General features: G+C 40.2%; 1 protein-coding gene across 13 annotated transcripts in view; it reads right to left on the reverse strand.

Moving 5' to 3' along the window:
- The window catches only part of PTPRQ (protein tyrosine phosphatase receptor type Q), a 208,856-nt gene that overhangs the window by 44,875 nt on the left and 151,908 nt on the right, over positions 1-12,073 (reverse strand). For 12 of the 13 annotated variants that reach the window (XR_012666450.1, XM_075124328.1, XM_075124331.1 and 9 more), the window contains 2 exons: positions 8,541-8,662; positions 4,843-5,029 (listed from right to left, as the gene is read on the reverse strand). Coding sequence is in view for 11 of the 13 variants with exons in the window: in XM_075124328.1 (XP_074980429.1) it covers positions 4,843-5,029; positions 8,541-8,662 (309 nt within the window). In the remaining 2 variants the exon portion in view is untranslated. Of the gene's footprint in view, positions 1-1,072; positions 1,680-2,646; positions 3,184-4,842; positions 5,030-8,540; positions 8,663-12,073 lie in introns of those variants that run through there. The other variant, XR_012666451.1, reaches the window with a different exon arrangement.

Raw genomic sequence — 12,073 nt, forward strand, 5'->3', positions numbered from 1 at the left:
TGGGATGATGAGCAGTGGCTGCAGAACTTTACAATGCATAAGGCCACTTTCCAGGAACTGTGTGAAGAGCTTTCCCCACCCCTGAAGTGCGGCAATACTAAAATGAGAGCTGCTCTGACAGTGGAGAAGTGAGTGGTTATAGCTCTGTGGAAGCTTGCAACACCAGACTGCTACCGGTCAGTGGGGCATCAATTTGGAGTGGGTAAATCTACTGTGGGATCTGTTCTGATCCAAGTTTACAGGGCCATTAACAGATTTTTGCTAAGCAGGGTAGTGATTCTGGGCAACGTGCAGGACATAGTGGATGGTTTTGCTGCAATGGGGTTCCCTAACTGCGGTGGGGCGAATCCTTATCATGGCACCAGACTACCTTGCCAAAGAGTACATAAACATAAAGGGGTACTTCTCAATGGTGTTGCAAGTGCTGATGGATCACAGGGGCCATTTCACCGACATCAACATGGGCTGGTCGGGAAAGGTGAATGCATCTTTCGGAACACAGGTCTGTTCAGAAATCTGCAAGCAGAGACTTTCTTTCCAGACTGAAAAAGTAACCGTTGGTGATGTTGAAATGCCAATCATGACCCTGGGAGACGCAGCCTACCCCTTGCTCCCATGGCTCATGAAGCCATACGCAGGCAGCCTGGACAGCAGAAAGGACCGGTTCAATCATAGGCTGAACAAGTGCAGAATGGTGGTGGAATGTGCCTTTGGATGTTTAAAAGGTCACTGGCAGTTTGCTTACTAGGTTAGACCTCAACGAAAGCAAAATCCCCATTGTTATTGCTGCGTGCTCCATAATATCTGTGAAACAAAGGGAGAAAAGTTTCCTCTGTGGGGGAGGGATCACAGCCAATTTTGAGCAGCCAGACACCAGGGCAATAAGAAGAGCACATTGAGGGGCTCTGCATCTCCGTGAGGCTATCAAAACCAGTTTCAGCAATAAGCCAAAGTAATACGACACTTATCTTGGGATCTGTGGTGTTCTTTACCAAACTGTCCCCTCCTTTGCATTTTCTCCTCTGTAAATTCCACCCCCACCAACCATGGTGTGTTGGATGAATAAAGAGCCTTTTCTCCTCAATCCGTTAAGTTTTATTATGCACACGAACACACAGAGACAGCAAAGAAAAGTAAGATAACCTGGGGCAAAAGGGCTGATAACACTGTGGAGGGAGAAACAAGGAAAGCTTGCTTACAGTTGTACTGCAATAACAATCAAAGGTGTGGGAATAGGTGCCTTCTGGTCCTTGTACCCTCCTCTGGTGTTGAGTGCCAGGGATACCAACCCCGCTTGTCTCATAGGACATTTAGGGGAGGAGGATGTAGAACTGGGCAATGATGGCAGCAGGTTCAGCATAAGCTGTAGAGGGACTCTAGCATCCAGCTGCATTTCTTGAACCTCAACCAGATGCCTCAGCATGTCTGATTGCTCTTTCAGAATCTGCAGCATTTCTTCCTGAGTGGCACACTCTTTTTCCCTGCATGTTCTCCTATCCTCCCTTCCATGTCCAGGTTCTTGGACAGTATAATCCTCCATGCTCTGAGCTCCATCTTGTCACTCTCAAAGGTGTGTGTTAACTCATTGAACATGTCCTCCTGAGTGCTCTTTTTCTGCCTTCTAATCTGGTAAAGTCTCTGTCCTGGTGTGGAGGATGTGCCAATGGACAAGGTTTCAGCTGCAAGGAATGCAAAGCACAAGGGTAGCATTGACAGCACATACATTGTTTCTGGTGCAAGGTTAATTTTTTTAATAAAAAAATCACCCCTCAATACACTTCACTGCAAGCCACAACGTAATCACAACCACTGGCTATTGCCAGAGTCGGTCTGTTGCTCCAGCCATGGTGAATAAGGCCATGAGGCATGGATGAGGGGTCTTATGCCTCTGCTTTTGTGAAGACATCCTTGGGATCACAGGTTGGAACTTGAGAAAAGCCCCTTTTCCCCTAGCAACTTAGATGGTGCTTGAGAACAGGCAGCAGTGTAAAGCCCCCCAAATAGTTTATTTGTTACAAAAGCAGCATCAGGTTGGGGAGGAAGGGAGACAAACAGGAAGCCGTCACCCCATCTTATTTTTGTAATGCTTGCAATACACGGTGATCCCTTCCAACCAGAACCACAGCCATTTGGGAAAGCATGGTTGTGTGACCCATATTTCACCAAACGGGGGGTAGATTACTTGTTGAATTGTTTGTGGTTTAAGGGCTAGCATTGAAACCTTCTCCCGTTTCCCCTAGGTGACCCTATGCAATATCACTCTCCTGAGGGTAACAGAGGCGGCAAGGGAGCAGATTTTGCAAGTGTCTGGGTACAGACCTGGTCCCTGCCGTGTGCTGCAATGATGCCAGAAGAGTTAATACTGGAGTGGCGCAGGAAAGCGTCCCACCGTGGTGGACGAAATAAAGGAGCCCTTCCCAGAAACCTTCTGCAAAGGATTCCAGAGTACGTCCATGAAAACTTCTTAGAGATTTCCACGGAGGATTTCTGGGCCAACCCGGGGCTCATAAACAGTCTTTTTCAGAGAGCACCCTCTGGATAGCTGGAGTAGCCACCAGTAACCACTACACCTACTTTTTGGTTCAGATTAAACATAAAAAATAATAGCATATAACCCCTACAGTTTGATTGGAAATGTGTACTCACCAGCGGTCCCTTCCCTGGCATCACACTCTCCCACCAACTGGTCCTGTGAAGGGATGGGCTCTGGGGTTAAAAACGGTTCTTGCCTGCCTCACATCCTCCTCTTCCTTGTCAACAATGTCCTCCTCGTTGTTGCTCTCGGTCACCTAGGGCTCCTGGGACGTATCCATGAAGCATTTTGGGGTAGTGGAGGGGTCACTGCCAAGAATCGCATGCAGCTCCCCATAAAAGTGGCATGTCTGTGGGGCAGAACCAGAATGACTGTTCGCCTCTCTTGTCTTCTGGTACGCTTGCCGAAGCTCCTTTATTTTCATGCAGCACTGCTGTGTGTCCCTGGTGTGTCCCTGGTGTAGCCCTTTTCCTCCATGCACCGCATGATCTTGGCATGGATGTCAGCATTTCTTCTGCTGGATCAGAGCTCTGCCTGCAGATTCTTCTCCCCACACAGCAATAAGATCCACCACCTCCTGTGTACTTCATGCTGGAGCACATTTGCGGCCTTGAGTCTCCACGATCAGCTGTGCTGTTGAGCTCTCCACACTGAGCAAACAGGAAATGAAAATTCAAATGTTCCCAGGGCTTTAACAGGGGAGCGTCTGTTTCCTGTGTACCTGGCTCATATGCAGTGGAGTTGAAAGTGCTCTCCAGAGTAGTCACAGCGGAGCACTGTGGGACACCTCCTGAAGGCCAATCATTCAAATTACACACCGCAGTATCTACACTATCCCCATGTCGACCCATGGATGTCGAATCAAGCGCTATGCCTCTCGTGGAGGTGGAGTACAGAAGCCAACATTACAGGCCACTTAGATTGGCAGAAAGGACTCAGCAGTGTAGACACATACGTTATTAGATTGACTTAACCCAGTTTATGTCGATCTAAGATTGTAGTGTAGACCAGGCCTTAGTGTTTTATAGTGAAACCAGCACTTTAAATTCCATCCAGAAATTTACTGGTAGCCAAAGCAGATCTCAGAGCACATTTATCATGCTCTTTCCCAATGATCCTAAGGTAGCCCTTTATAAAACACATTTATTCAAGTAGTTTATTCTCAAGGTGCAAAAGCAAAAATCATTTTACCAACAGCTCTGTCTAAAAGAAAAGGCTGTACCTCTCTTTCCAGGCACAGATAGAGAAGAAGTTGTTTTGCCTACTCATGCCTCCTGAGCAGCCAGGGATATAACATGACCCCAAATTGTGAACCCAAGTAACCAAAGGCAAGCACACTTCCTCAATCCAGGGGTCTGATATAATCCCTGCTTGCTTCCCAGCCCACAGATATCAGTTCAGTCTTCTCTGGATTGAGCCTATGTCAGCTAGCCCTCCTCCAAGCCTTAACCTCACTCAGATACCACATAAAAAGCTTGAGTGTGAAAATCCAGTGGCAGCATTTGGCCTTGTTATGAAGCTAATCACGCTAATTCTTATTCCTGGACTATTATTCTATCATTAATTTAGGTGTAATATCACAAAAAAGTAAATGTTTAAATTAACCTTTTGATTCCTGCACATAATTGCTAACTGTGCCATGCCTGCTCTACTGTGCGCCATTCATTTGAACAGAACACAACAATGTTCAAAATAGGTCCATAAATCAATATAGGTTTCCCTTCATTAGAAAAGAAGAGATTAAGAACTGTAACATTTACAGTACATAAATGATCATAATAAACACAGCATACATGCTTGAGAAAAAAAACAAGATATTTTTAAAAGTGAGATTACAGTCAAGAAGTTGACTCTGAAAATTTGGAAATTTAGAGACCTATCTTCATGGTCGATGGCTTGTCTGCTGAGGCAGTCTGTTCCTTACGTCAGAGTATCCCTTTAAAGTGTACAGTACTGCCTTGACATTAGATTGATTTCTGCCCATTACAGCCTCCTTCCGGCCTCCTTGTTTAGCTGTGCATCACTCTTACTCAGATGTTAAGCAGGCATAATGATCACCCACCTCCGTAAAGCACTTTGAGATCGATGGATGATATGTGCTAAATATTAGCAGCATTTATTTTTACTGTCTCTTGTTGTCTATAACCACACTTTAACATCAAGGGTAATTCACACCGCTTTACTGTGAGAGCAAAATCTAAAGATGTATTGAAAGTTTAGCTGGTATTTACGATTTATGTTTTCTTTACTGTACAAGTATCAAGAAAAAACCAACAGTGATTTTTAAGTTAAAAAACACAAACACTTACCTGCCTCAAATGTGGAGACAATTACGGAAGTACTAGACTTGCCTTCAATACGTGCAGCACTTACATCTCCTGTAAAAGCGGTGACTACTACAGAATATCTTGTGAATGATTTTAAATCTGAAATTTCCAGGGTTTTACCCTCGTAATTTGTCTTGAGAAATGAAGCTTTATAATCGTCACTATCTACCTACAAAATAGATAAATACAATACTACAAAAATAGTACATTAAATTCACAAGATCATGTTACTTATATAGTGTATTTTATTTACATTTACCTACATACACACAGAAATATACAAGGACCCCAATTAGCAAGACTGAATTGCAGCACAAGGGAGTAGGCAGAATAAGAAACAGACATCCCTTCCCACCCATGTGAAACCACATTATCATTCCCCTCATCACAACTCCAGGCCCGGGGCAGAGGAAATGGATGCATGTCAGTTGCTCTCCTCTACCAAGCAAGCATGTGGGGAGGGGATGTAAGAACATTGATCTGGGGAGCTATGCTGGAGGGAAGAGGAAATTCAGCTGAACCTAGTAAAGGGCTAAACTAGTTACTTTGCCTAGTGAGCAAGAAAGGAGCTCAGAGAGCCACAGTTCTTTTCCAGGGCTCCTTCGAGGGCAGGGCAGCTAGACATCCTGTCTTAGCCTAAAAACTTAATCAAGTGTCAAATGTGAATGCATTAGCAGGACAGCCAAATCCCACATCTGGATAGTCAGCTGGGCACATTTAAACAAAAAATGACACTTCACTTGTATATATGCCAATTTTTAAAAGCCCAATCCTGTACAGCCGTATGTTCATGATTAAGTTTGCTCATAGAGACCCAGAAGGTGGAGTATCATGAGCCTTGTGATGGGCAGTGCACAGGATCACTGCTCCAGGAGCAGACGAGGGACTGAACTGTGACTCAAAGAATCACAATTTGGTCCTAGATTTCCTTTTGCTTTGCAAGTGTGCCAGCCTGCCTGCGGCAGCTTACTTCTCTCTCTGTGCCAGCTCAGCTGACATGTTGAAGGGACAGAGTCAAGGCTCCACCAATTCCTGCCCATGCCCACCTGTACAAGAGGGGGAGTAGCAACTCCATAGAGACTGTTCTCCCCTGTGCACTGGGACTTGCAACTTGGGTAGCTTAGGCAGAGAAATAAGAAGACTACCTTATGCCCCTTTGCTCCCTTGTGTAGGCACAAACCACAGGTCATCATTAGGCCCACAAATAGTCCCACTGAAGTCAATGGGACTTCTCATGTGTGTAAATGTATTCATATGAACAAGTATTTGCTGGATCATTCCCTAAGAATCAATACATAGCTTGTTTCACAAAACTGGTATTGGTACATAAAAGCACAAATCTATTTAATTATATTTAGCTGTGAAATTTTAATTAAAACATCATGAAATTCATTAAGGAGTTACTCATTGGTTAATAGCTTCTTTCGAATAGTGGTGGCAACCTGATGGCTTGATACTTTTATAAATAAAATGGACAAAACATTCATTCTGGCAGAGAGCTGGGCCAGATGGCCTCGTAAGTCTTTTTTAACTTTATGAAAAAGTAGATAAGTGGAAAAGGAAGCTCTTCTAGTCGATGATCAAACAACATTTTATTACGCCCCTTCCTTATGGTCTATTCCCACTATTATAACATTTTAAAATGATGTTTTCATTATTGTTTCTTCAATGTGTAATTTGAAGGATAATTAGGTAGCTGTACAGTAGTTTTCCCACTGGGTGAAATTTGTATTAAATGCAGCTGCTAAAACGTTAGGATCATTCAAGCACACTTTTTCTTTGACAGATGTGCCTCTATCCCCACTGAGGGTTAACCTTAACTAAAGTTTCTGATGCACTAAACAGACATTCATTTCCTGGGATGACCATGAAGAGATGAGGTACTTTTTTATATCTTACTATCAGTTATATGGCATTTAAATATTTACAAGAGAGCTGTAAATACAATTATTTTGATACAGAATCATTAAACTTTTCTTTATTTTTACTCTCCCCAAAACCCTGGTCCAATTTTGTCTCCTTTACTGATTCCGGGTAGTCCTTTACTCCACAAATACTGCTAATGGGAAAAAAAAAAATGAGAAAAGGTATAGTATGATTTATTTTGGGCTAATGGTGGCAGAATGATTTTCTTATTACTGTTCTGTAAAGCTGAAAAAATTGGCAATTTAAAGAGAAACCTTGACTTTCAATACATGGATGGAAAGTATTACTTTTTTAAAATTATGATGTGACAGAGAAGGGATCTGAGTTTATTATGTCCTGTGAAAATATTTTACAAATCCTTAAGGAGCCTGATCTGAGAACTAAAATACTAAAATGTATGTAATGTTGTAAAATACAAAATGTTTGTGGAATTTGGAATCTAAATACATAATTTTCCCAGAGGGCCACCAAAATTTATGGCAGTATTTTCACTGCAGACAGACTATGTCAGTTTTATTGGACTTTAAGCAGCAGTGGACCTGCCTGTATAATGCTATTCACTATGGAGATGACACCTGTAGCTACTGATCATTGATTAGACAGTACCTGATTACAAGCAATCTCTAAAATTAAATCTATAAACTTGAAACATTCTGAATGTGAACATGTCTTTAAAATCATGTTTGATTACTGACTGAATATTCAAAACAGCATTTTAAATTCCTGCTGAATATTTACCAACACGTTTGAGAAATCCAGTAATTCATTATAACTTATTGGGTACCTTATTATAAATTATAGGTATAAGTATCAGATCAATATATCATGGTCTAGGACATGACTGCATCCCGCTAATAATTTAGGAACCACATATTACAGAGGCAGAAGGGAAAACTGTGTGAACAGAACTTGGTGGAATGCTTCACACAAACAAAATATTTGAATTTGGGGGTTTGGTGCTTCTGCAAAAAGGTGAAAGAAATCACTTTGGTGCAATTTTATGACAGTGTGTCATAAATGACAGGAGGGTTTCACAAGTAAAATGTCTTTTCGTTTGTTGAAATCAGAATTGTCAAGAACTGCGCTCCAGCTCTTCTCTAGTCTCTTCTAATGACCTGCTCAAGATTTTGCTGAAGGAAGGAAGAGTTGTTTTTCTTTTAACACATCCCTTGTTATTGTAAGTCCTGCCATTGCACTGCTGCTGTGATAGATGGTCTACTACCTGCATAGTGCATTGGGCCAGTTAGAGCAACAGCAGGGAACTGAGAAGCAGAAAGGGTAGAAGCACGTGAGCCCCATGTTGCCATTTCTATTTTATTGTGACTCTTGAAATATTTGATGCTTTTCTTGAAGCCCCAGACATTGATTACCCAGGAATCTCAGCTTTAATTTGTTAGGCTTACAAGCAATATAATACCATAGTATTTTGTCTAAGACTTAAAGGAACATCTAACCTTTTAACAAAGCTAGTTTCCCTAAAGTTTCCCATTAGCACACTATCAATATTTTCAATATCAAAGATTTGCTCATTCTTAAACAAGAAAATCACCATTTTCGCAAGCTACATTTTTATTTCTTATGTCCTAGATTCCTCCGTGCAAAAGACAGTGGATGTTTTGGACATTCTGGCTTTCATTCCTGTCCTGTTTATGTGTCTTGCAATTTCTATAAAACGTCTATATTTGTGTTATTCCAGATACAATCAAACATCTGTATCATTATCAACCAACAAGTAAAAATGAGAACTGCCTTACTGAGGTAACGTCTATGAGGTAGAATGTTGGTCCAGTAATAATGTCCGGTTCACTCCAACTGATGTTAATACTGTGAGGAGATGTAACTACTACAGTTACATTTTCTGGTGGACCATCTGGAGCTATGGAAAAAATGATACATATGTGAATCAGAGTTAGTTCATAACAAATAACACAGTATCTTGAGTCACCATGAAATAAGATTCACTTACCATTTGAAAATGAAACTTTTGTAATTGTATTATTATATTTGCCAAGCTGTTTAAAGAATTACAGACATTTTTGGTTCTGATTCATAAAGCTTTCTATGGGATTTAGACACATCTTTTATTAAAATTCCATATCCTTAATGGAAGATGTGTCTAAAACTCCTAAACAGCTTTGCAAATCTACACCATAGTATCTGTTAATTAATAGGCCCTCTTTTACATGGCACATACAATTTCCACATGGGAGATGGAGTATGTTTGATGCACCAGAATAAAGAACAACAACAAAAAAATACTATCACAAGTTCATATGCATGTCAACAGGACTGGAAAATTTTAAAGTTTTTATAGAGTACTGTTTTCTCAAAGGAATATTTGGTTTCTAGTTTATTTTTATCGTTCTTTTTTTCTTAACATATTGTGAAATACAGAAAAATAAAGAGGCGAAAGGAGCTGTAGGACTTCCAGATTGAATAATGAATATTTTTCAACAGTTTCCACATCACGCGGTGGGTTCACCTGGTTTCCTATTATAAAGTACAGGAAAATTCGGTACTCTTCCTACAACATGGCAATACTTGGTACTGGGCATATTGACTTTTTAAACAGTGAACATGGTAAGAATGGGGAAAAATAGGATTTGTGAGTGCAAGAGACACCTAGATTGCACATAATTTGAGAACTTGGCTCCATTGCACCATTTTGTGCCTGCTACAAAAAGAACAGCAAAACTGCGATCTATACAAATCTCAATAAATAGTAAAATAGTAAAGAAGTACTCTCTATTCCTACCTTTGATTTCTGCATAAAATTGCTTTAATACATTTTTCTCCTTCATGAATCATTAGATCACTACCTACTATCCAGTGGATTACTGCTAGGAAATAAGAAAGTTTGGGTGGTAATTAGGTTTGTTCGTTAGTGGATTGGCTGAGCACTTGAGTGGAGTGGGAGGTTTAGACTACTCAGAGGAGGGTGATCACAGGAGAGAGAGAATTTAAAGCCAATGTACTCATCTGCAGTAGCTCAGTTATATCTAGTAAAGATGTATATTTTTAATTGAGCTATAACTCATTTTTATGTTAGTTCACTCCATAGTTTTTCATCAAAGTTTCCTTTGGTGCAAAAAATGCTTGCAGTACCCATTGCTGCATTACTAAAAGAGGATTATGCCTTTATCTATTTTTGTGCATAGTGAAGTCTCTGAAAGAACTGTAAAATGCCGTATAAATGTTCAGTTAACAGAACCCTAGAACTGTGAACTTATGAAGATGATTTTTCATTATTTATAGTACTAGCAAGAAATGGAGCATATTTTATCTTTTAAAATTAGTCAAGGAAGCAATTTAGATTTACTAGTTAGATAAAGGAAGGATTGTAGATACTACAATTCACTTTTAAGCACATTTATATGTAATCCACGTATTTTCACTTAAAATCCGAATGTAATTTACCACATTATCCAGCTTAATTTAGAGATGCAGTATCCCCTATTTGATAACAACATTTTCAATTTGTTAAATTTTTAGATTTCTATCAGGAAACTTTTTATATATTTAAGGTATTTACATAAAGTGCATCTAAACATCATTATCTGTTTTATTTTCACCATAATCAGAAAACAATCAATTGACACTTACTTAACAGTAATGAAAAATTAGGAATAGCTACTGACAATAATCCGTAAAATGAAAAAGGAGACTGGACACTGGAAATGTGCTAGTTCAAAAACACTTGGTGTTTTATAATAAACATTTAAAAAAACCTGGTTGTCTCAGCGGTAACTGTCACATTCTGATTTAGGATTTTTTGTGAAATGAGTCTAGTCAGTAATGGGTAAGATATCACTATACCCTTTCTCTTATAAATCACAGCAATTTACTCAGTAGAAATGACCTAGTCTTATTCTCTCATTCCCCTATAATCCAATCACTTCCTCTCATAAGCAGTTTTCGCCTGGTTTTCGCAATAATGCATTTTCTGTAACTAACAACCATCATTTCCTGATTATCATGCTTCTATCCTGCCACAGGAATGTGGGTCTTATGGAGGTCAGGGTCATCTTTCCCATCCATCTGTGTCCTGATGCTGTGGCAGCAGTTAAGTGTGTTTGCTAGAAGGTAAGTCTGGATAGCCCATCATTTAGCATAGTCCTCAAAAACAAGACTGAATACCCTAACCTTCTCATGGAAGTTCATGCTTGCCAGTTTGGATGAGAACTGCCTTTTTCATTATTATTTTTTTAAGAAAAAAAAGTCTTATATTCAGTTATATCTTATTAACTTGATCTAGATTTCCCCCCAAATTTTTGGATATTTAGGCATTAGACAGATATAGGGACCAATCTTTTCCCCATAAAGAGAATGAACAGAACAAAGAATCCCCTGCGCATTCAAGGCAAACATTGTCTGAAGAGGGGGTATACAAGCATGGCAGTATCACTCCTCTCACTTTGACCCAGAAAAGCAAGAACTCCAGACACTAGAGTTTGGGACGGAAGGTGCTGGGAAGTAGTCAAGGCTCAATTTCTGTAGTCTCATCTACCTGGAAACTCGTGGTGATTTCCCTGTGTAATACAATGCTGACCCTGTCAGTATTATGTTACATAAATTCACATTGCACACATTTCAAATACCTTGGGTCAGGTACAAGAAGAACAGAATGAACCATCCTGCCATAAAAGATGTAGGGTTTGGGGGGCACTTCAGAGTTCTGGCCCTCTACACATATGCCCCAGGCTTTCAGAGATGCCCCAAGAACTTCGCCACATCTCAGCACATCTATGCACGAGGAGTCCCTTCAGCTCGCAAAAAATACCAGTTCCCAAGTTCCCTAACTACACCACAATGCGGAATTAATTCTGTGGCCTCAGTACCATCCATTTCCCACCTAACTTTGGCTCTCCAAAATGATATTATCTGAGAAAAGATGATATGGACTATAAAATGTAATATTTTACTTGTTATGAATGCAAAAGTGAAGATCAGAATGGGTGCAGGTGCAAGATAACTAAGTTTCTCTTGCTATGGAAAATGTTCCCTTTTCTTCCCCTTATTGTGCCACAACACTGTGAACTAATGTACTGGTGTTTGTACACACTTAGATCATGTTGAAAATATTTCATCTTGCAAAACAGAGTTAGCTCTTTGCACAATCCATCAGCTAAGCAATAACAGTGCCATCAAACTATTTTATGAGACAGTGAGACTATTCCTATGAGGATAATCTACAAAACAGAAGGAATAGTTGATCTGGATGGGAGAGCTGGATTAATCCTGAGTAATACACTACAGTGTACTCCAATATACAACATTATTGCGATTA

The sequence above is a fragment of the Caretta caretta genome, chromosome 1 (assembly GCF_965140235.1).
Source record: "Caretta caretta isolate rCarCar2 chromosome 1, rCarCar1.hap1, whole genome shotgun sequence".
NCBI classification, from domain to species: Eukaryota; Metazoa; Chordata; order Testudines; family Cheloniidae; genus Caretta; species Caretta caretta.